This window comes from Elaeis guineensis, chromosome 4 (genome assembly GCF_000442705.2).
Source record: "Elaeis guineensis isolate ETL-2024a chromosome 4, EG11, whole genome shotgun sequence".
NCBI lineage: Eukaryota > Viridiplantae > Streptophyta > Magnoliopsida > Arecales > Arecaceae > Elaeis > Elaeis guineensis.
Window position 1 is genome coordinate 16,386,396 of NC_025996.2, and position 25,062 is coordinate 16,411,457.

The following is a 25,062-nucleotide window of genomic DNA, read 5'->3' on the forward strand; positions in this document are numbered from 1 at the left end:
ATGGTCTCTGTTAAATAAGAAATGAAAGAAAACTAAAAAGAATTATCCTCTAACACGTGTATCGATTCTAATCCATTCTCCGGCTTCCGAGTTCCACCAACGTACCAAGTCAAAAAAAAAAACCGCTTCCATCATCTCGCACGTGCGAGGGGCCGTTACGTGGCATTTTCGTAGTTATTGAGTGAACCATGAGCAATTGCGGATGGCCCTCGCTTCAAACTCAGACGCCGTCCATAAATCCTTCCCCAATCTCGCTCCCGTCGCGTCGCTTCGCTAACGCGTGTGAGCGAGAGAGAGGAAAATAAAAAGAAGGGAGTGAGGGAAAGGGCTTTTTGTTTTCGACGTGTTCGCCCCGTAGACGCCCTTCGAACCGCCGGAAAATTCTTGGAGCCCCGCCGGAGGGATTCTTCGCCGCCGTACGTCGCCTGGAAGCCATGTCGGGGGCTCGCGGAGCTAGGGTTTGGTGCCCGGAGGGGAGCCTCCCGATGCCAATCGAGTCCATCGGGAAATGAGCCTGCGAATCGCCGTGGGATTTGGGGTCTGGACGCTCGACGGCCAAGATTTCGTCTCCGGATGGAGGGTGGCGGAAGCCTAGGCACTTTCTCTCCGGTACTTGTGCCTCTTTTTCATTTTTACCGCCTCACACTCTTCACTCCACTTGCTAGCTGTCTCACTATTTTTTCTGATTCGGTCGTTTAGCCCGGAAAGAAACTTAGGGTTTTTGATGTTCTCGATTTGAATGGTATGTGGCGGGAATCTTTACCCTTGCTTTCCTTTGAGGTCATCCGTTCCTGAAAGTTAGGGTTTTTTGTGAGAATTGTGCGATTTTGGCTGTTTATCGAGCTAAGGTGAACGCAGAGATCATCTCGGCTTAGGGTTATTCTGTATTGCTGGCAAATGTTTGGTTTCTGTTTCGTTTCATGAAAGGATTTAACTGATGGCATTACTGCTCTTTCTGTGGCTGCTTTTCCCTTCATTCGATCACTTTTCAGTTAGAAAATAGGGTTTACTAAGATGTGCTGTTAAGAGTTTCATTGTCTTGTGAGTCATAGTTTCCCATGATAAATAAAGTAATTCTGGCCATGCAGCAATCTTATTTTCTTTTATTGCAATGAATTTGTTATCGGATGGCTCCTTTTTTCCTTACCAACGCATGAATAAATTGTTTTTTGATATTTTGCCATTTTATGCAAGCGTATATTATCTGGTTTCGCAGGTTATCAGCATCTTAGTGTATTAGAGTGCGAGTATATTTAGGTCACTATAGTGAATGATTTCTGTTGAATCAAACAGTATACTGCGTGGGTTAATCGTAGATCTAGTTACTGGATGCATTATGGGCGATGATAACTGAGTCGATTGGTCGGTATCCTTTCATTCTATTTTATGTGCCCCTGGTGTATGATAACCATGGAATGATCAGTTACAACTAAGTTTCTGGTCCAAACTAGTCTCAACTATAACTCTAATTGCACTTGCATCCCCCGAGCTGAAAGTTAAAGTCCTCTGGGCTTTTTGTTGCTGAGCTGATCCAGATAATTCAATCTGGATCTGAGAGGGTAGGTTGCTAGGTTTTACAGAGCTTAATTAATTATAGTTGTTAAATGCGAGCAGTAGATGGATTAATGATTAAGCAGTTGTTCATCAGACATTTTGGTTTAAAATCTAGTGTATTTACTAACTAAAATACCAGCTGGTTTAGTCATGTACTGTCTCTTTATGATTAATATTTTACATTTCCTATGTGTGCATACTTTGATCAATTGAACCGTGTTAATATGGATGAGATCAGGTTAACAAGTTAGTTTCGAGGTTTATACAAGTACAACTAGTTGTCAGCAGTTTCACATGAACACATCAGTTCAGGGAGATCTGGGGATAACAATTTTCAATTTTTATCTGTCTAGTAAGTTTGAAATTTTTGTGTTTGAATGGATTCCAGCTGTTCCCCTCCAGTCCTATTTCAACCCCCTTAATACTTTTGTTGATCTTGAAAGTTATTGAAGTGGAAGAGATTTCACCAATCACTAGTTCTTCAGAAAGTGTGGGAACTTTAAGAGAGACTCATTTTCTTAATTCCCAATCACAACTACTTAACAATTTCCAGTGAATTAAAGTGAAATAGACATGATAAGGTTTTAGGGTGTAAACAAGTACCTGATACAACCAAATGTGCCACAACTGTAGGTACTTTTATCTGTAATCTTTTTGAGGACTCATTTGCACCCATATTTGAAAGGTGATGCTTGTATAACTTCGGATGCCTTCACCTTAGAAGCATCATTTCTTCACATTTTCTTTTCAATAATAAGTTATTCTGAGTAAGTGAGTGTAAATTATTGTTGATTGATTAGTTTTACTTGGTCATTGGCTATATATGGTACACACTGAAGTCCAATGTCTATGAACAGGACATGATTACTAAGTAATTACAAGGGTCATGAGGGGTGTCCTTACCATAAGAGGATGGTGATTGAGAAATTAGGGCATTGGTTCTGCATTGCATCAGCATTCTTGCTGGATATTAGCGCAAGGAGGTGGTTCAAATTCATTCATGACTGACTTTGAATTGGGATTTTAACTCTTAAACAAGAATTGAAACTTTAATTTAGGTTGTGTCTTTGTCAGCTGTTGGCCTTCAGCAAATACATTTAGTGGAAGGGATTAACTTCAGTACGAGGCTGATGAGCGATGAATATTTGAAAACCCTGGAAGCAGGAAATTATAAATCTTGAAAAAGAAAACAGATAAGGTAAAATATAACCAAAAAGCATGCATAAAACTAACTAGTTTGGTAGTGTGTGTCTGCTGTTTTAGAAATATCCAGTGCAACATCATAGATGATTCACTAACTTTTTGGAACATGGAACATAGATCTTGGAAAAATAACACTTAATGTTGTTTTTGGGCACCATGATTATAAGAAAAAAAATTTAAAAGGCCAGAAATGGTCTCTGGTAGGGGTGTAAAAATTTTTGATTAAACCGCCTAAACCCCGATCCGAACCAAACCAAATATGACGGTTTGGCGGTTAACTAGTTTGGTTCGGTTGAATAAAATACAAAAATCGATATTTCGGTTTGGTCATTGATTTATTGATTTATGTGATCTGTCGAAATCGAATCGAACCGACAAATCGAAATTAAAATGCCGTGTTATATTTATATATACACCTATATTACATGCTTCATATATTTATATATACACTTATGTTACATGTATATTCAAATTTGGGCTATGTACTTTATATGAATTAAGAATCTAAAATGTTGATTTAGCCCTATTTTAATCCAACTTGGACCAAATTTGACTTGATTATGCACCATAATAAAGAAACAAAAAATAGAATCCAAATCGACCAACCCGTTTAAACCGAAAAATCGTTCAAACCATTTAAATACTTGGAAAAGCGACATAAACAAACCGAATCGATATAAAACCGAACCAAAGAAACCGATTGTGTTTAGTCAAATATTTGATTTTGAGAGTCTCTTAAACTGAAATGTCGGTTTAGTTTGAAAAAATCACTTAAAACTGAATCAACTGAACCGTTTTCAGCTCTAGGCTTTGACAATGAGCCTCGATTGCTAAATTGGGTTGTTTCACTTTATGGAGTTAAAGCTATAACAGTTATAACATAAGGCTGGAAATGGGCTTGGGTCGGCCCAATGGGCTTCGGGCTGGTGCGACTGTGGGTTGGGCTTTGGGCTAGGTCCGAACAAAATCAGGCCGGTTTTGGGCTCAGAAATTGAGCCCATTTCATTTTCGGACCGGGCTTGGGCCTACCATTGGCCCGGCCCGAGCCCAGCCCGGGCTTAGGCCCGATTGCAAGCCCGAAATCAGGTCTGAGCCCAAGATACCCCCGCTCTTCATTTCCTTCGTTTTCCTTCTTCGTTTTTTTCCGAAAAGGGCACATTGCTGGGTTCACTCCGTTGGATGGTGAAGCGTCGGAGGGTGATCACCCATGGGTGGCGATTTTTCTTCGAGAGACTCCGTCGGAAGAGGGATGGCTTTTGGAGCCTCCTCGAGATGCCCCCGCTCTTCTTCTTCATGAGTGGGCCAGAGAAAGGCACAGCATGGAGTGGCCCAAGAGCGCCCGCCGCTCGATTGGCCCGAAAAGGAAGAAACACTACTCGAGCGGCCCTGACGCAGGCCCCCATTGCCATTGGAGAGCTGGAGAGGGAGGGCGGAGAAGGATCTAGAGCTTGTTATAAAAATAAAAAGATCTAGAGTTGCGAAAGTCGGTGACCTGTGATTGGGTGGCGACGGCAGCGGGAGCGTCATATACTGGGAGGGCCGGAGGAATTGGGAGAGACGGAGGAGCCGGAGATGGTCTTGAAGGCGGTCTCGACGGCGGCGGCGGCAAAGGCGGAGGACGAGGCGAATAAAGAGAGAGAGTGGGCGGGCTAGCCCAAACACATTCGTGCCTGGGCGCGGGACGGGCTTGGGCCTAGCTTTTTACACATTTATCGGGCCTAAGCCCGGCCCGAAGGCCAAAAAAAGTTTTTGGGCCTTGCTCGGATAGGGGTAGGGCCTGGCCTAGCCCGGCCCAGTTCCAGCCCTATTATAACATGTTGAAGTTATTGAGTTTCAATTTGTCTTAAAGTTTGTGCAGAATTTCTTTCTGTGGAGTTATGATTATTCAGTGTCAAAACATTTCAACTTTAGAACATATTTAAGAGCTTGTCTAGACTTATATATGGTGTTTTTGCATATGAATAAAACTGACAGGTTTCATCAGAATAATTTCAATTGCTTCTTATCTCAGTTTTATGCAAAGTTGTTTTAGTACCTCCACAGTTGATATGTAAGTATTGGTTTCCCTACCATTTTTAGAAGAATTTTAGCCTATGTTCCAAGTGATCATTGAGATCAACACATACTGGTTGGTTTCTGCAGAATCTAAACCCAACACTCTGTAAAGAGGATCTGGTGGTCCTAGTTCGTATTTCACAATTTTACTATTTACCTTGATTTTCAGCAGCATATCACTTTACAACATTAATTTTCACCACTCTTATGAACATTTATGTCTATGAATCAGTCGCGGACTTGGGAGAGAAATAAAAGGGATAATAAAGAGATGAATTGTGTCTCATGAATAGTCCATTGTCATGGAGCTATGCCTCTCTAGATGGTTGTAGGATAAGGGTGTTGTTGAAACTAATCTGGATGGTCAAATAAATAAGGTATAAAAACAGGTTGACCGTTAATTAAGGCCTCTTTTATGAATTTTGTATGTGCCGGTAAATATTTGCGTACTTAGGTGTTTTTAATGGTTTTACGGTCCTGTTTTGTATTCTCTCAGTTACTTCACTAACTTATACAAGTATATTTTTTAAAATCAAACATTTTGTTATATTGTTTCAGGCACAAAGGATTCCATTTTCTCATAGATTAGTACTGGTATAAATAGCTGGAATTATTTATATCTCTATAACTTCTATTGCAAAACTGTCACTGAATTTTCCAACTAGAAGGTTTTCCATAGCTGGTCAAACTAATTTGTGGAGTTACTCTATGTACTTTACTCAAAATATATACTTTTTAATTTGTTGCAGGGATATATCCATGGATTATGATGATAACGATTTTCAAAGCCAGAATTTTCAGTTAGTTGGAGAAGACAGCAACAAGTTTCCTCCAAGTTTGAGATCATTTGCTCTACCAAAATTTGATTTTGATGAACATCTCCAGGTCCATCTGAGGTTTGACAGTTTAGTTGAACCAGAGGTTTTACTTGGCATACAAGATCAAGAAAACAAGTGGATTGAGCACTTTTCACCAGGAAGTAGTGCAATAGAATTTAGTTCAAGTGCTGCTGAATCTTGCTCCATTTCTAGGCATAACAATGTCTGGTCTGAGGCTACATCGTCTGAATCTGTGGAGATGTTATTGAAATCTGTTGGAGAAGATGAGATGGTAAACAAAAGAGTTGACACTAAAGAGGCAGATGCACATGATCAATTGAATGGGCTAGATGATCAAATGGATCCCTTGATAAGACAAGATGATTCTGGCAATTCTCGCATGGGAGATATTGTACACTCAGATCTCACTATACAGCCTGATAAATCTACTAATATACTTCCAGGGCCAGGTGAGGATGCATTTAGGGGTCAGCCTCAGGTTGAAGGTATGTCTCAAACTTCCAAAGATGAAAAACCTGAAAAAGACTTGGATCTAATTTCATCTGTTGAGAAGTTTAGCTCTGATCGAAAGGTTGTTCCTGAGCAATGCACTGCTGATAAAACTTCTTCTGATGAAGTTATTAATGAGTTTTTTGAGGGTGTTCAGGATGATGATTCCTTGGATAATGCATTCATGAGGAAGAGTACACCTGATGATCATGGTTGTGCTACATGTGTGGGTACGAGAGCAAGTTCTGAATACAGGAATACTCAAGATGACCCTGCAGCGACTTCCATTGATAGATCTGGTATATGTTCTGGGAAGCAATCATTGTCAGAGCAAATAATGGGGGGAAACAAAGAGGTTGGCATGCTTGAGAAATCCAAAGGCTTGCAACCTGATAATCATCAGAAAGTATATGGTCAGATAACATGCAGAGATGGTAAAACGATTGATCAGCATTCTGAAGGCCGTGCACTCAACCATGATTTTTCCAGCATGAAGGATTCTTCATGTTCGGAGCCATCTATGGATTCTTTGGTGTATTTAAATGAAGAGTGCAATGAATCCGTGTTGTCTGAGAACTCTAATGGATTATTGGAAGCTATTGCTTACCAGGGTAAGGCCTTGAACAAAGACAATGGGACAGGTGATAAGGTTGTGAGACACATGAATGAAAAGTCTTCTTTAGCGGTGGTAGGAGATATGATAATTGAGAGGCATTCTCTTGAAGTCAGCAATGAAAATATTGCTAAGGTACCTCCTATAACAGAAGCATCTAAAAATGCAGGTCATGATGATGCTGAATTTCTTGCAAAATATGATGATCTTCATGCGAGTATTCTGCCCATTAACGCAAAAGTAGCTGATTCAGGAGAGGAAAGAGAACTATCTTCTTTCAAGGAAGTTATTGAAGAGAAACAAAACCTTGAATGTCAGTTATCTGACAAACACAACAATGATTCTCATGATTCCAAACCCACTGTTGTACAAAAGAGTGTAGAGGATAAAGATCTTAAAGATACTAATGAGAAATCAAATGTTACATTGAATGCTTCAGAAGATGCTTCTTTGGAAAAATCTCTTTTGCCTATTTTACAGCATGATACGGAAGTAAAGGTATTGTCTTCCACTCATGACAAATCAATTGAGATGAAGAAATCTGGTACTTCAGAGGCCAAGTTCGTTGATGACGATGTGATCCCTCCAGATATTTCTGTTATTGGAAAGGAATTCATAGCGCCATTTGTTGTTTCATGTGGTGCAAGCTCTAATACTGACACTTCTAATGTTACTGGGAGGGTAGAAGAGGCCTCATTTACAGCTCAGAATGCTGGTGGGGCAAAAGATGGTTCATCTGTCACGAAACTAATTCAGGATGAATCTGGTAAATTTTCTCTTAATTTTGAATTCCTTTTCTTTTCAATAATTGGTATGATTTTGGAGGCAAAATCCTTCTTATTGGACTGATATGGATGTTCTTTTGATCAGTCACCAATCCTGCTACGATAGGTGTCAAGTCAACTTCACTCAATGATTCAACTGTTGTCTGCCAGTCACGGCCTGAAGATGCTCTTGCTGTGGATGTGGTTGGAGAACAGAAAGATGCAGCACTGTCACCTTTACATGCATCAGAGCATATGCACTCAGTTGAGAAGGATGTGAACATCTCAGCATCAGTTACAAAGAGTAACTTAGATTCCCAGATATCAAGCGACCCAACTACAGTTGCTGATGCAGTTCTGGATGGCTCGTGCCCAATGAATGTTGTTCTGGATGAGTCAGGTAATCTTAACTGTTAATATTTTAAATATTATTAATCATGGATAATTTAGAAATTCAGTTTCTAAGATGATGGACCTCATTCATATTATTTATGGGGCAATTGCTGGTCTTGTCAATGTTGAAGCGTAACATAAATTTCTTTGTACCGCACGAGCATTTACAGTCTGATCCTGATGAGCCTAATCTGTATGTTCCATTATAAGGTGCTACTTGTTGTATTTAGGCAGTCTGTATTTCCTGTGAAAAGTTCTGTTTATGTAGAATATGAGGTCAAACTTGTGTTCTATAGTTAACCCAATTGCACATGGACATGCTCGCAAGTTTGAACAGGTTTTTGCTTTCCTCTTCTTTCCATATGAGGCAAAAAATGTGTCCAATTCATCGTTTTTTTTTTTTTCCCCTTAAAGAGAATGTGGAAACAATCTTGATTGATAGTGGCAGTGCCATGGGTAGGTAAAAGTAATGATGTTTCTGCTTGAAATCTTTTAAGGTCGGATCTGGTGGGTCTGTGGGAGTTCAGGGTGGATTAGCTGTCTTAGTTACTGTGGCAGGAAGTGTGATTCTGTGCTTCTTTTTCTTTTTCTCTCATTTAAGTGCTTGAATATTTACAATCTTGAAAATTTTGGTTGAATATCTGAATAATGGCTGTTGTTAAAACTATGTCGCTTTCTTTACAGAAGAAACCATTAAAAAAGATGAGAAGCAGCCGTTGCCTGTACCTCCATCTGCAGGAGAGTCCTCTCCTGCTATTTTTCAAAATGGACAGCAAAGTGATGAAGCCAATATAACTCCAGGAGGCGACTGTCATGGGCAGAATCTTGTTGTGGAAACCAACTGTGAGTTGTCTCTTCATTTTAAATGTTTTACAAATTGATAATCCTATTTTAATTGATTTTCCTCAGGTTGATGGGTGCTACTTCTTTGCACACTTTTCTTATCTCTAATACCAGTTTCTTGAAATTTAGGAATCAAAAGATGGCATGCATCGATTAATTTGTATTTATTGGTTGAGGAAAAACTAGAATTTATATCTTTGGGCAAATAATCGATGAAACATATCATGTAGGAAGACCATACATAGATGCGGTCTCTGCATTTCCTTGGGTGTGCTAGATTGCTCTACTTCCTAATTTCACATGACTTTCTGATTTCAAGTTCATATTGAGTGATACATAACAAGTCTGGAATGTAGAGGGCGATGGTTGTGCATGGCTGGGTTGCTGGCAATTTTTTATATTGTTTGGACCAGGTCATCAGCTAATGCTTTCAAACTTTTGGGCATCCTAGGCCAAGGCCTATCCCATGTGCATCCCTTTATGTGGTGCATCAAACGGAGATGCAGCCTATTTAATGAGGCCAATATTTATTGCAGCATATTTATTTACTATTGTATAATGGAAAGTCCTTGTGACTGCTGTGAACTTTGAACTCGTGTAATCATGTTAGAGAGAGTTTGTCAAGGAAAAGAATTTAAAAAAAGGAAAAAAATACTCTTGGGAAACTAAATTGGATCCTAAAATCCTAAAGAAATCCATTCTATGTCTTAATGGACTCTCTCTATAGATGGAAAAGAAACAATTGCGCTTATCTCTGAAGAAACCACCTACCATCTCAAGTGACTGTCCTCTCTCTTATCCTTTTTATTAGCTGTTCATTTTCACTTTCATGTGCATCAGACAGTCCCAATTCTGGTCAAATAAATGATATGTCTGTTTTTCATATGGTGTTTTGCTGGTTCCTTAGTATAGTTCGAGAAGAGCATTAGGATAGTTGGTCCGTTTGCCTTATTGCAGGTGATGCATCTGGTGCCCATGCAAACAAATCTCCCCATTCTACCTTGTCGACAAGCAATGTTGAATCCCGCTTATTGGAACCTGGAAGCAGTATTCAGGGTTCAGTTGAGCCAAGTTGTGGTTCACCCACAGTTATCAGTTGCACTGAACATTCTCAAGATGGAGTGGAATATCGAGAGGGCAGTAGAGGATTGTTGGAGCATACTGGTCCTACTTCAGGAAACCCACCTCATATATCTTCTGATGCAATGGTGAGTGCTGGTAAAGTCAAAGCCGGTGACTGTGATTCCAAGGAGTGTACTGCATCTGAAGATGATAGGAGCTTTAAATTTGAGGTTGGATCAGTAGCAGAGTTGTCTGAAAAGAACACCAGAAATAACTGGAAACCCTTTTCCAGTATGTCTCCTTCTGAACTTCCTCAGGTAACCGATCTCACTCTCTTTTGAGATAGTACAGAATCATTGTCATCATCATCTTCTTCTTCTTCTTCGTCTTCGTAAGTCCCTCAACTAAATGTGGTTTTTTTGCAATCCAATTACAAGGTTTCAAAAGATAATTCTCATCCTGGCCCTAAAGAATCTGAAGAAAAGAGTCCACATGGGACCATGACCAAAACAATTGGTGAAAATAAAAGTAAGCAAGTATCAAGCTCTGGAACCAGAAAAGCAAACACTTCAAAAAGGGCTGCTAAAGAAACGCCATCACCAAAAAAAGCAAAAGAAAGGGAAAGGAAAACATGCAGTACATCTCCTACTGGCAGTACAGGCATAAGCAGCAATATGCGGTTGGAGGAGATGCAACAACACCTCTGTGTTGAGAGCAGTAGTATGAAGGTGTCTTGTCCTCAGACTGTTCAGACATCTAATTTGCCTGACTTGAATACTTCACTTTCTACTGCAGCATTGTTTCACCAGCCTTTCACAGATCTACAACAAGTACAACTGCGTGCACAGATCTTTGTTTATGGATCTTTAATGTGAGTCCTAAGATCTGTTGTTTATTGTTATTATGTTTATCTATTTATTATCAATTTGTATTTTAATATGTTGCTGCAGTCAAGGTATTCCGCCAGATGAGGCTTGTATGATTTCGGCCTTTGGAGGAACTGGTAGGAACTTGGGCACAACCTAATTAATGCAACTTTTTTTGACTTTTTGAATATGTGCCTAAGCCTGTTTTGGATTGTTCTGATGGGTCATTATTGATGAACAAATAGATGGTGGAAGGAGCTTATGGGATGGAGTTTGGCGTGCTGCTGCAGAAAGGCTCCAGAAACAGAAATCACCTCTCAATAATTCTGAAACCCCTTTACATTCTTGTTCAGGTAATTATGTTTGAATTGATATTTGTTTTTGTTAACTAATGTCTAATTACTAGATGATTGGTTGAGGCAATTGACATTTGCAGGTGTCAGGGTTTCTGAGCAAGGGACGAGGTCCAGTCCACTTCAAAGCAAGGCCCTCTATACCCCTGCTAGCCGAAGTGGCACCAAGGTTGTTCCTTCAACTGTAGTAAATTCAACAATGTGTTTGCCATCACCTTTGTGGAGTACTTCTTCTCATGATGCACTACCTTCCAATGTGCAACGAGGCACTCATCTGGACTTCAATCAGGTTTTATCTCCCATGCATTCATACCAATCTTCCCAAATGAGGCACTATACAGGCAACACTACACCTTGGTTTTCTCAGAGTCCTCGTCCCGGTTCCTGGGTTGTTTCATCGCAAAGTTCAACTTTAGGAGCTAGCTCACAACATCCTGCAATACCTCTTGCTGAGACAATTCAAGTAACACCTGTCAAAGACTCATCTACACCCCGTGCCTCCAACATGCAGCTTGTGTCCCCTAATACTTTGCCGCCTACTCAGGCTCCCATTAGTGTTTCTGCGGCATCTGTTGTGCAGGCTGAAACCCAAAAGAAGTCGGCAATTCCTCCAAATACAAGGAACACATCTACTGCACAGAAGTCCAGAAAGAGAAAGAAGGGTTCAGCACTTGAAGAGATGGGCCCAGTCTTTTCAGTTTCTCAACCTCAAACTGAACCTGCTTCTGCTACTGTTGTTACTAAGCATCTACCAACTTCAGCAGGCTACCCTTTATCCACAAATTCTTCAACTAAAGCTGCCCCTGGTGGTCTTGTTTCAGCTACATCTACCATGGCCTATCCTACTCATTTCCAGATGGTTGGCAGTGGCAATGCTGAACAGAGGGTCATTCTGTCAGAGGAGACATGCAGTAGAATCGAGCAGTCAAAGCTGCAAGCAGAAGATGCCGCTGCTCATGCTGCTGCTGCAGTCCGGCACAGCCAAGGAATATGGAGTCAGTTAGCTACCCAAAAGAAATCTGGCTCAGTTTCAGAAGTTGAAGAGAAACTTGCCTCTGCAGCTGTTGCAGCTGCAGCAGCTGCTTCTGTTGCAAAAGCAGCTGCAGAAGCTGCTAAGGTTGCATCAGAGGCTGCTTTACAGGCTAAGATGATGGTAGAGGCAGCTCTGAGTTCTGGTAAAACAGGTCATCCTGGTCAAAATTCTGAGGCTGGCCTTGATGTCAGAAAGGATTTCGTGAAGCTAACTCCTGTTTCGATATTGAAGGGCAAGGACAAGGTCAATGGATCTAGTTCAATCATTTCTGTTGCACGAGAGGCTGCCAGAAGAAGGGTGGAAGCAGCTTCTGCTGCCACAAAGCGAGCAGAGAACCTGGATGCCATATTAAAAGCTGCAGAACTGGCTGCAGAGGCTGTTTCGCAAGCAGGAATAATTGTTGCAATGGGGGATCCCTTACCATTTACTATCAGTGAATTGGTGGAAGCTGGGCCTGAAAGTTATTGGAAAATCCAGCACATGGCTGTTGATAAACATGCAAAAGCAAATGGCTTGCACCAAGAGGAGAATTTGGATGCAGATGCACCTAATGATCATGATGCATCTGTTAAACAATCTACTGAGCAACCGTTAGGCCATAGAGAGACAGAGAGAAATACCAATGAAGAGGTGATTACTTCCCATAGTGAACAGGCCATACAGTTGGAGGAAAATAGCATAGGTATGTTGAACTTGCAGTTCTTTCAAAAAGTTGTGCTTATTGCAGATTGGATATCTGAAAATTTCTGATTTGGTTGGTATTTGGGCTTTTCTACCTGAATTAGGAATCACATCGGTAACTTTTCCAACTGATAGAGTTGAAACAGATTCTCTGGCAAGTAATCTTAAAGGAAATAGCATTCGGAAGGGATCTCTTGTAGAGGTATAAGCTTATTCCTGATGTCATTTTCTCTTCCAAGCTGCATCATTTGAAGTTTATAATGCCTTTATATGGAATGGGAACTTTCCGTCTTTGTAGCTTTTCCTGATTGGTGTTTTTTTCTTTACCTTGAAGGTGATGTTCTAAAAGTTGCTTTCTGCTAGTGGTTGGTGAAGGGACGGCATATATTTTTTGTGAATACATAAGTGGATCATATTAAAAAGGAATAGATCAATGGATATATTTGTGTATAACAAGCAATCAGAAATTTAAATTTCTTAGAAGAAAGAAAGGTAATTTGTTGGAAATACATATACATTTATTTGAGGACTTACGTTACTGTAACATGACATGTTTTTGTAAGAAGTAATAGGTATTTGCAGATGTGTACATATGATGTTTTACTTAATGAAGAAAATTAATTTTTTTGAAAAAAATAATAGACACATGGACTCAAGCCATTCATTTCAATATAATATAGATAAATATTCACCTTTTGTAGTCATCTGTCCAGAAACATGTTAAATAAGTCAAGTAGTTCAACTGGCAATTCTACTAAATGGTTAATAATATCAACGAGAAGCTGGAAATAGGTGATATGACTTTTAACTTGCCAGTTATAATTAAGTTCAGGTTTTAAGACATTTGCATGATAGATGAGGGTGTTATATAGCCTGCAATAGTTGACTAACCCTAGGCAGGTTGCTTTGGTGCATGCTAAGAAGCTAGGCCACTTGGGATGGACACCTAGGTGGTTGTACCCCATGTGGCATGGAGCACCTAAGACTGGGCTGCTTCTTGGTTGCTAGGGTTGTGGCTTCTATTTGTCCTTTCTTGTTTTCTCTTGGCTTTTCTGAACTCTGGTTTTGAGTCTTGCAACCTTTAGGAAAAACTGTTTCCTTGATTACTCTTGGTTCGTGTACTTTAGTCCCTGAAGTTTGAACAAGGACTACCTAATGCTTTTATTTTAATGTTTCAGGTTGTGGCTGATGAGGATGGTCTTAGAGGGGTTTGGTTTTCTGCACGGGTTCTTGATGTGAAAGACGGTAAAGCATTTGTCTGCTACAACGATCTTCTTCCTGATGAAGGTAAACTGCATTTTTTTAAATGGCACCAGATGCATCTTTGTTGAGGAGAAATCTCTTGACTGTCAGAACCCTCTTACTTTCTGACAATTTAATATTGGTTTCTTAATTCAAGCTACTCCATTTTGCATTTTGGTTATATAAGTGGTCTACCTTGACTACGTTCTTAGGGGTTTGTTGTTATGGGCAAACCACTTCTCTTTTATGCAGGCACTGGTCGGCTGGAGGAATGGATACCACTTGAGAGTGAAAACAATAATGCTCCTAGAATACGTGTTACTCATCCTATTGCTGCAGCAAAACCTGGAGGAACAAGGAAGCGGCGTAGGGAGGCTGTAGGAAATTATGCTTGGGCAGTTGGAGATAGGGTAGATGCATGGATACGGGATGGGTAAGATACTTTTTGTCTTTCTTCATTTTGCTTCATTTGATTAACTTAGACTTCAAGAGAGAAATCTTGCTACAAGATTATTGGAAGTTGGTCATCATGTCTTCATGTTCATAATTCTAAATTGTGGTTTCCTTAGCTTTCATTTTTTGAGATTTGAATATTTTTGTTCAGAAGTTACGTTCAGCCTTTTTCTTTAGTATAAATTTTGTGCATCTGACATGGGCCTGCTACCAATATCATATTTTTCTTCATGTTGACTTTTTTCATGTCGAAAGCATCTTGGAGAGTTCAAACGGTTGAATGAACTTATAACTGTGTAACCAATTGCTTAGTTCCCATTACTGCCAATACGATTTATAGTTTCTGTGCCTATCCTTCATCTTCTGCCTGAAGTTGCCTCTTCTAAGATTTTGGTGCCAATTTGAATGAGCTGATTCAGGTCGAATGCTGGTTGTAGAATGTCCTCAAACTTTAGTGTACTATATATTGATCCATGAGGACAACTCATTTAGTTGGAGAAGTCCTATTGTTAAAGTTACACTTTTTCCCCTTTCAAAGTTTGGCAATGCACTCTTCATTGTTTTGCAAAAAAATATCGGGTGACCAGTGCTTTCAATTTTGTTATTCCATCATAGAATCACTCAGACTTTTATTCGTTTTTCTTGTAGTGCCTAATTTGGGTTTGCACTCTTCATCTTGTTGGTGGTTTCTTTTCCTCTATTGAATCAGATAAATGGAAGTCTTCATTTAGTGAAGCAACCACACTGGTATTATATTTTCTAATACCTAATTTTTGTTTAATCGACCAAACAAATGCTACATGTTTTGGGTTGGCATTAAGAACTCTTAGCCATGGTTCACCAAACCATTCCAAATTGGGTAGTTCGGGGCATTCCAAGCCATATTGGCCACAATCGGGATGGTTCGTCCTTCCAAATAGGAAAAGAGGAAGAGAGAAAGTGAGGAAAAGAGAAAGAGAGGGGGGAGGGAAAAGGGGGATGATGTCATCAGAGGGTCGGTGGTGGCATGTCGAGGCTGTCGGAGGGCTGTAGAGGCTGCGGCTGTGTCGCCCGATAGGACGTTTAAGCGAGAGAGATATAGAGAGAGAGGGAGTGAGGGCATCAGAGGAAGACATAGCCGATAGAGGCCGTCGGAGGGTGTTGGGTGGCCGCTGTGGCCATCGGACGGCGGAAAAGGCACTGGCGGAGCCGCGAAATAGGGGCGACTGCCCTTGTACATCGCATTTTTTTTTGAAAACGATGAAGTAAAGTTGGCAAATTCACTGTCGGCTTCACTGGTTTAGGATTTTTTAAAAAAAATCAAAGAAATAGTGATGTTGCCAATGGATGTGCCAGCTTCACCGTGGTTGGGTTTTTTTAAAAAGATTTCAGAAAACAAGGGCGATCGTCCCTGTTCCACACTCACGGAGCCATGGGCTGTGATTTCGTCGTTCGACGGCTAGCCAGAGTCCCATCGATAGCCTTTTTGCTGGCTTTCCCTTTCTCTTTTTCAAGAAGTGGAGGCCTTGGCAGCCTTTCAAGCACACCCGCGTCCCCTCCAGCTGCTTTCTCCCTCCTTCCTCTCTTTCTCTCTTCCTCCTTCCTAGTTCCTTTCTTCGCTTCTATGTCGGTTCGTGCTGGTCTGGTCTAGTTTAGTATAGATCTGTACCGACTTGTACCGTCTGCCGCTGGCCGGCACGGGTGCGGGCACCGGTTCCACGGACCTTGCTCTTAGCCAATCATCTTCATTGATGGTCATTTTTTTGGTAAATCAAAACTTTCCAGTTATTTCTTTTTTCTTGACTATAGATTTTCCTAAATCTTACCTTTCAGTCTAATGTCTTTAAACAGAAATTCGATAATTTTGTTTGAATGCAAGATTCATGTGTATCTGTTTTCTCTGTTCATGTTTGCATGACGTTTATCTAATAAACATGTTATTTCTTATCAGATTATAATTGCCCTGACCTAATTTCTGTGTTTTCTTTTATTCTCAGTTGGTGGGAAGGGATTGTCTCTGAAAAGAGCCCAGGTGATGAAACAAAGTTGACCGTCCATTTTCCAGGTATGCCCCTTGAATGTGTAATCTGGATATCTTAATATGCTGGCATCTGCTTTACTTTTGTGACTAAGTGGGTGTCAGACATTGACATATAACCAATTTTTATATATCTTTTTTATGACTGCACATAAATTTCCGTTGGATAAAAAATATGAAACTTGCATATATGTCCTGCTAAAACCTGAAAAGTGCATCAATGCCCTCTTGTTTAGATGACATCCTCTTGATAAGTAATTTTATCACGCTGTATTATCATCTTATGTCCTCACGGACTTTTTTCTTGAAGTGCTATTTGCACAGTGCTCGGTGACATTATTTGCATGTCCAAAAAAAGGAAGATGCACATACATTATTGACGCAAAATTCTGACTATTCGCCTTGAAATTTTGAAATGAAAATGTATTCAGTTTTCAGATGAGCTAAATGGACCAGCTGAATTAATTTTTATCCTAGCTAAACTGAGGCTATAATGTCAAAACGAATGCAAAATGACAGAAAACGTATGTGTGCAAATTTTAGACCTCAGTGGGATATAGATGCATTATCAACTTCTTGAAGTGTAAACAAGCAAGAAAGTTTTTTGATTATAATTGTGATGCAATGTTTTTTTCCTACGAAAATATTAGTAAGCCATCTATTTAATTAAGTTATATTGATAAGCATCAAGAAATCATAAACTATTGGGTCGAAGGTTGCAAATCCATCAGTGTGGTTTGTTTGCAGAGAATCTAGATCTATCAAACATAATCTTGTACACCAGAAAGCAGCCTTTTTATCTTAGGATCTGATGCATCAGATCTGTTTGGCATTGTTTTTGGGCATTAGTGTGCTGTACATGGTTGTTGTGAAGTTGCCAGCCCAGATTTAGTGGGCCCAGGCAACTTTTCTGGTGCACATAATGGGTACCTTAAAGAATTTTCCTTTTAAGCTTGAAGTCTGACGATGTTAAGCATGAAAGGAATGGTACTATATCTTATCTTAAAAACCATTGAATACTCTTACAGGATATTAGGACATGCTACATCTCAAGATACTGGATTTAACTCAAAACTTTAAGAATTGATAAGCTAATAGTGAATAATATAGGCAATACCTATGATATTTAGAAAATAATTTATGTTAAAATCAGGCAATCCATGATCCTGCTTGTACAAGCAGGACCAGAAATCCTTGATCCTAATTGAGCACTTGGAGTGTTTTTGAAAGGGATTGGATGATCTTATTTCGCATTTACGATGCAAATCGTGGATCACTCTTATTTTGCATTTACGATCCAAATCGTGGATAGCTCTATCCATTGGATCACCCAGTCCACTTAAAGGCTGTTTGTGTAGCTCTATGAACTGACCCCAGAGCACCTTTCGAAATTATTGGTCATTCTTATTTTTAGTTGGATATTGTCCATATTGTAATTAGAATTTATTTCTCTAATTTTGATGACTTAGAGAAGTTTTGGACAGAGTTCTTTAATTATTTTCCTTTTCTTTTCTATTTGAATTAAAATCAGGGTGTAATAATTAGTCAGCTACCTCCTAATATGAAGAATTCTAATCCATATGAATATAAGATCTGGTTCATTCAATATAGACAAGTATTGTTCAGCTAATCATATAGTATCTAGGAGGCCATATAACAGAAGGAAAGGGAGTCCGTGGAACCTATTAAATGAAGAACTATATGTGGCTACAGGGAGTAAGATTGGACTGAGATTTGTTACGAAGAGGAATAGTAAATAACTTGCTGCAGGCCCCTTGTTCCTCTTTCTTATTCTTATATTTTGCTATTACCCCTTCCTCTTCAGCTCTCCCCAATTTTCTCATTTTAAGCAAACCCAACTTTGCTCTTTCTTTCGTGTGGTAGATGCTGTTGTTAAACAGCAGATTTTCATTGAGGACCCGTTTCGATATTTGGCTGAAAATCCTGTAGGATTCGTCGATTGGACTGTTCATTTTAAGCATGGTCTTGTAAAACTAAACACCACCTAGCCTAAATCCTGCAGGGAAAAAAAAAAAAGACCTCTATAAGTCTTTTTTTCTTGCTGCTGTCTGAAGGCTAGGATCTGGTCTGGGTCTGGATGAGCTCTTAGAAAATGCAAGCTAGATGCGCCAATAGGCCTGATTTTCTACAGGATTTTCAGCCTAATCCTGTAGGAATATCCAAACAGGCCAGGATAAACAGATTTATCTGCTTTCTTGTGATTTGTTAGTCACTTTTCAGTTTTTTATATTTTTCTTTTGCTTTTCAAGAAATCTTATAATCCACAAATCCATAATTCAATCTGATCCAAACCCCTCTATGTTGTATGTTCCATCCCAATCTTAACAATGATGATGCCTATGATCAAGTTCATGTGAAGGTTTTGCTCAGCTAATCATCGGAATTACATAAGCTATCTCCTTGATAAAATTTTGGTTCCATTTTTCAAGACATGTATGTAACTGCTGCAGCACCTTTTAATCTTGTTATTTCATGAAGATGTTAACCCGGGATTTATAATTAACTTAACAAGGTTAGTTAATTCGCAAGGTGGATCGAATTAGGAAGAACTTCATGAAAATTCCTCTCCTGCGATCAGCCCTCTGCTCGTCAAGAAATTATCTAGAAGGTTCTTTGATGATAATGTGATATACTAGTCCCTGGAACAGAACTTCAATTACCTATTGCGATCATGGTTACCATGAAGCCAATCTCGCAGCTAATTGGGATGTATGATGAGGGAATTTACAGCATGGAACTGGCTGCTTTCTAACTGATTTCCCGGTAACTTTCCGTGACATTGGAGATGTATAACCTGATTATATGCAATAATGAATCCATGTAATTGGAATGAAAGAAACATTTGGATAAAAGGGCAGAGTTGGATAGAATGCATGAATCTTCAACACAATTTTGCAGACCTTGGGGAAAGAAAGAAGATAAAATTTGTCAAATGGGTTTTCTGATGAATTATCTGCGGATAGAGTATTTTGATTGTTCATTCATGCCATCTAAACTATGGTGTCTGGAAATATGAATATTTGTAATTAAGTTGCTAGTATGGGTCACATGATGTATGGTGATGATTATGACCCATTGTAGGTTCATAGCTTTTAGTATTTTCTTCCATGCAGTTTTTTTAATTATTACAAAACAGCCACTTAGAACAAAGTTAAGCTTGTTTCATTATTGTCATTTTTTAAATAGCCTACCCATGCCTCTATTTTGGAAAACATTTGCAACATTCCCTACCCTGATCCCCCAAGTTGAATTGCATTGTGGCCCTTTTTTCTCCAAAGGAATTATTGATTGCATTTGTTTGCTTATATTGTAGCTGGAGGTGATTCATCAATTGTTAGAGCTTGGAATCTCCGGCCATCTCTCATTTGGAAGAACGGTGGATGGATGTTGTGGTCCCATGTCAGAGAAAGAAATACAGTTGAACCCTATGAGGTTTGCATATAGTTCTTTGATTTTTCTTGGAACTTTTGATGTCACAGGAAATTGTCTATGGGTAGTTATCTTTTTCACTGGTCTGATTTGTGTTATGATGACTATTAGGGTGATACTCCCTTTGAGAAACGGCAAAAGCTTGGCAGGCTTGAAGGCAAGATCGATTCAGGAATTGATGGCAGAGGAGTAGGGAATATGTCAATGGACGTGTGCAGTAATGATTCTAGGAAACCTGAAGATTCAAGATCACTAAATTTATCTGCAAAGGATAAAGTCTTTTCTGTTGGAAAGAATGATAAAGAGGAAAATAATTCTGATGCACTGAAAGTAAAACGGACTGGTCTGCAGAAAGTAGGATCAAGAGTGGTCTTTGGTGTACCTAAGCCCGGAAAGAAAAGAAAATTTATGGAAGTCAGCAAACATTATACTGTGGACAAGACTGAAAAGGCAAGTGAAGGAAATGATTCTATTAAATTTGCTAAGTATTTGATGCCACAAACATCCCGTGTATGGAGAACTACTACAAAAGTGGACAGCAAAGGAAAAAGGGCCAGTAACTCCAAGCCTAAGGGGCTTAAATCTGTAAAATCTCAAATCATTCAGCGTAGAGGTGCAGCTGAGGGGGATAGTTCATCCGTTACCACCATGCCTGCTTCAAATGGTGGAGAAAGTGGTCATGGTTCTATACCAAATGTGAAGGCTTCTTTTAATAATGAAGAGAACAATCTAGGAAAGAAAAACTTACCAGAAGCTGGTTCCTTGTCAGCTAGTATTGGAACAGCAGATGCTGCAGTATCAGAGTCTTCTGTGCCAGCGCCTGGTGTTCCATCATCTAAGAAGTCATCTGCTGCTGTTGAAGCCAGTATCGGAGGAAAAAGAAAGGTTACACCTGCTACAGATAAATTGACTGGAACTGAATTTAAGGTCTCTGGATATCCAGCTAAAATTATCCCAGATGCCACTGGACCTCGGAGATCCAACCGCAGAATCCAACCAACCTCAAGGGTAAGCTCTACTTAAATGATGATATGTTTGTTGAGTTTCTTTTTCTGTTTGTTTGAGAAGGTTTCTGGTAGTAGAATATTCTTATTCTTAATTGTTGCCCCTACCACTGATCGCAGATTGTTGATATTTTTACTGTGACTGTTCTGTTACCTTCTTTTTTCTTGCCCTTTGACTTTATGGGTGCTTAGACAGTTCTACAAGTTGCTGACATTTTTTGACTTATAATAGATGCTGTTTCATGTAATATTTTGTTGGTGTTTTCTCCAAGGAACGCTAAGCTATAGGTGACATTAGAAATGTTCTCTTGTTCAACATTTTCCTTGCAATTTTTAGGAATTACTGTGAATCACTATAGAGGCATTCTCTTCAATAGTGATAGGCTATCTATTTGAGAACAAGTTCCATTTTCTCTCTATTACTAATATGATTTGTTATCATCTTTTTATCCTTCTATTTTATGATTTTTTATAATGATCTTTGGACATACATTTTTTGCATTCTAGTTTATCTTATTTCCCCATTTTAATCTCTGCAACCATTTCAACAAAGCTCAGTGATACTTTTCCATACGTACTCATACAATACTCTTTGCCATTTATATCATTTTAATACAAGTGACTTTATTCTGATTAAATTATTTATCATTATTTGTGAAATATTAGATTAGGAGATTTTTGAACCGTATTAAGTTTACACTCTGAAACCATTCTTCTATTTCATAGCTTGAATTTTATTTGCACAGTAAGCCCATAATTTTTCTCCCTCTTTTGGCTCTGGCCTCTGTCAGTCTCATCCTATTGTCATTTATTTGATGTGATATCTTCTAGATTAATTCCCTTGGTCCATGTTTTGCTTGAATTCTTGCTTTATTGTGAATTATATCCCTAAAAAAAGCTTTGTAAAACAATGCATGAATTTGTTTTTCATCTTCTTGCTTTCTATGTCCAGAATTTTCTATGCTTGAAGTCAACTCGGTTACGAGAGGGTGAATCCAAGCTTTTTCTTTAAAAAAAAAAAAAAAAGGATTAAAAGGGGCTGTTTGTGAATATTGTTTTACATCTTGCTTTCTGTGTCCAGGATTAAAAGGGGCTTTTGTTGGAACTTTTGATTAAGTTGTGAGTTGTATCCAATTAAAACTGAAAGGAGCTTTGCATGAATATTGTTTTATATCTTCTTTTTTTCTATGTTCTGAATTTTTATGCTAGAATTCAACTCAGTTACTAGAGGGTTGTGTCCATTTTTTTCCACTAAGTAGAGCTTTTAATGAAGAATAGTTTATTTCTTGCTGTTTAGGCTCCAGTTGTCTATGCTTAAAATTAAAATTCTATCATGTTCATGTAACAGTTACTAGAGGGATTGCAGAGTTCTCTGATCATATCCAAGATTCCCAGTGTTTCACATGACAGGGGTGCCAGAGCCCAGCATAGAGGTGCATTGTCTTCTAGAGGTGACTGTTTTTCTCTGAATACTTTCTTTCTTCTTTCCCATGGGTTCAGGATTGAGTAATCTTTTAATTACTGAAACAGGGAATGCTCAGGGTTGAGAGGAAGGCTTTTTGATGCTGTTATTTGATCTATATACAAATCTTGTATGTCAGTGAAAGATTCATCAATCAAGATTTTTGTACATAAAATACCATTTTAGGACTGGAACCAGAAAGCTTTGTTCTTATATGTTTAGATGTAAAATGCTATAGTGAGCTTAACTTAACCTTAGCATTTTCTTTACCTTGAGCGGTGGGACTTTTCTGTCTTTTCATATTTGATTTGTCAATAGAACCAAAAGTTTCATGTATTGATCCCTAACACACCTGTTTAGAACCTATTTTATATTGCAGGATTCAGATGATGCAACAGAATAACAAAGTAGAACATTCTTCAGCTGTTTTGCTGATTTGTAGGCATGAATTGCTGGTATGTGCATGTGGCTTCTGCTTGATGTTATTTGTTTTCACTTCTGCTTGATGTTATCAGTTTGAGTAAATTAGAACTTGTTTGCTCGGCTACGCGCTCGTTGTATTCTGAGCTGTCATTACTTGCTTTTTTACTTTATTTTCTAACCTCAAAACTGGTGGTCGCTCTTCTGCTTAGCAACCAAAGATTCTAGGTCTGATTCTTGAGTGATGTAATCTGGATCCGGGTGGTTGTAATGAGGGCGGGCCTCCCACCCTTTCCCCCAAAAAAATGAACCTGATAAAAAATCAATAGTTATATGTGATTGCTTTGGTGTCTAACGCATGTTTTTCCTTTATTTAGTGTTATATTACATTTTCATATAAATCATGCTTTCTGCAGGATTTACATGTGAAGTCAGTGACGCTTGGATGCATGATTAAGGTCATCTCAATGGAATTTTATGGTGAAGAAATAGTAGGCCGACAATTTTTAGATTGAGGTATCACCTAAGAGGCAGAATTGTTGTATGAGGCTGCCTAAGCAATCTGTGGTGATAACAAATTAGTCTGAATAGTAGGTTCAGCGATGAAGATCCAATGTTAGCATAATCAACTGCTCTGTTTTCATGAGGTTAAGACAGGTTTTTTCTTTATGCCTTTGATATATTATTCATGTGGTATTTTTCATGCTGGAAGTATTTTTAACTGGTGGTTACCGCAACAATTGTGTTGACTGTTTCTCTGGATATTATATCGTGTGATGCGTGATTCATGTCATGAAGTTAGCTGGTCGGACTCTTCGCATGGGCTACCCATGTTCTTGTACCAATATACTGTAACAAAGGGAGAAAATGTAGCAGTTTGATGTGAAAAATATTTAGAGGACATTTAGAGGTATAAAATTAATGGAAGGTGCCAGCTTTTTATTTAAAAAAATTACCATCATACTACATTCATCCTGCTCGCTGTAGCAAAGCTTAGACGGAGTCCGGTGGTAGTAATAATCGTTGCCTCCTACCCGCGGTCAAGACGTTTGTACCAGCCAGATTCAAGGTCGGCAAAATAACCGTGTATGATGCTCAAGTGGTTGTAGGAAGCTGTTGAAACCTTCCTTCTCGGAGAATGTTTGTCATGTGAATAGAGATTTAAGAACCCGTTGAAACCTGCAGTCTGTGAGATTGTCCGTCATGCGGATAGAGGTACTTGAATCCATTTAACGTAATTTAGCAAATAAAAATTTGGAGGATATATTTTTGACTGCATCTCGGTTGTTTTCTCGTTTGTGATATTGTTCCCCAAATAAATTTTGATAACCAAGTTTTATTTGCATCAGAAATAATCTAGGTATATCGAGCGTCTGGTATTTGTTGCAATATAGGTTTCATCCTTCATCAATCAAACATAGATCATAACTATTTAATTGAAGTTTCTATTTCCCAGCTAGTTTAGTGGTTGCTCCAACCATGTGAAAGTAGCGGATATGGACATGCATCGATGATCCTTGAGTATCAGGTCGTTGATAGCAAATTTTTATGTTAGCCGTCAAAGCTACCAGGAGGGGAAAAAGGATCTTTATATGCTCTTCAATTTTGTGCGCCTTAATCTTTTGGCAATGAAGTTTGTGCGCTGGTGTGGTCTAAAAACAACGGGCCATGAAAATTGCTGAATGTCGCTACTCAATTCTCTCTTCTGATGAATGCTGATGCAGTGCTGATGAAACGGTAGGAACCAAATCACTTGATAACACCTATTCCTCATGGATTACACCAATCTCTGATCGCCACTAAGAACTTGTGAATCGTGTAATATTCGTCTAAAAACCAATAGAATAACATGCATCTCTTCGTGATTCTGACTAAATCTCCGGTTCATATGGGTCCAACAGGTCTTTGATTCTGCAGTCTTCAGCAAGCTTTGGGGGCTGTAAATCATTGGGGTGTGCATCAATGTGCTTGTGCTGTCAGGATGAAACCTAAGGTTTCAATGTCGATTGCTTGACACCAAAACAACAAAAGAAAAAAAAGAAAAAGAAAAAAAAAACGGGGGTTCATGACTTGGAGGGAATAGATGACATGACAATATGCAAGTTAGGCGACGTGGTCCCTTACCGTGCGGTTATGGGTGACGTGGTCCACCACATACCGGCACATAGATGTACGTGATACAAGTTAGTAATAAAAAAATATATATATAGGTAACATAAGAACAAATAACCATCGGGAATTAGTTACGAGAAAAACATAGGAGAGA

At 39.1% G+C, this 25,062-nt stretch overlaps 1 protein-coding gene across 5 annotated transcripts; it reads left to right on the plus strand.

Annotated features, from left to right (window-relative positions):
• Positions 1 to 286: 286 nt before the first annotated feature.
• On the plus strand, positions 287 to 23,353 carry LOC105043663 (protein SWOLLEN 1). Of its 5 annotated transcripts, none has more exons than XR_012140681.1 (19): positions 287 to 609; positions 5,562 to 7,519; positions 7,624 to 7,917; positions 8,595 to 8,753; positions 9,711 to 10,132; positions 10,253 to 10,686; positions 10,766 to 10,818; positions 10,927 to 11,034; positions 11,118 to 12,749; positions 12,853 to 12,950; positions 13,927 to 14,035; positions 14,243 to 14,423; positions 16,420 to 16,487; positions 19,795 to 19,913; positions 20,022 to 20,918; positions 22,263 to 22,365; positions 22,445 to 22,506; positions 22,737 to 22,831; positions 23,213 to 23,353. XR_012140681.1 is itself a non-coding variant. In XM_010921299.2 (18 exons), exons 2-18 carry the CDS (start codon positions 5,572 to 5,574, stop codon positions 22,459 to 22,461), a joined length of 6,522 nt encoding a protein of 2,173 aa, XP_010919601.2. In that variant the 5' UTR covers positions 367 to 609; positions 5,562 to 5,571; the 3' UTR covers positions 22,462 to 22,723. The 5 variants fall into 5 exon arrangements, 2 of the variants coding, with proteins under 2 accessions (XP_073111810.1, XP_010919601.2); XR_012140680.1 differs by having other exon boundaries at positions 22,756 to 22,831; XR_012140682.1 differs by lacking the exon at positions 22,445 to 22,506 and having other exon boundaries at positions 22,756 to 22,831.
• Positions 23,354 to 25,062: the final 1,709 nt, after the last annotated feature.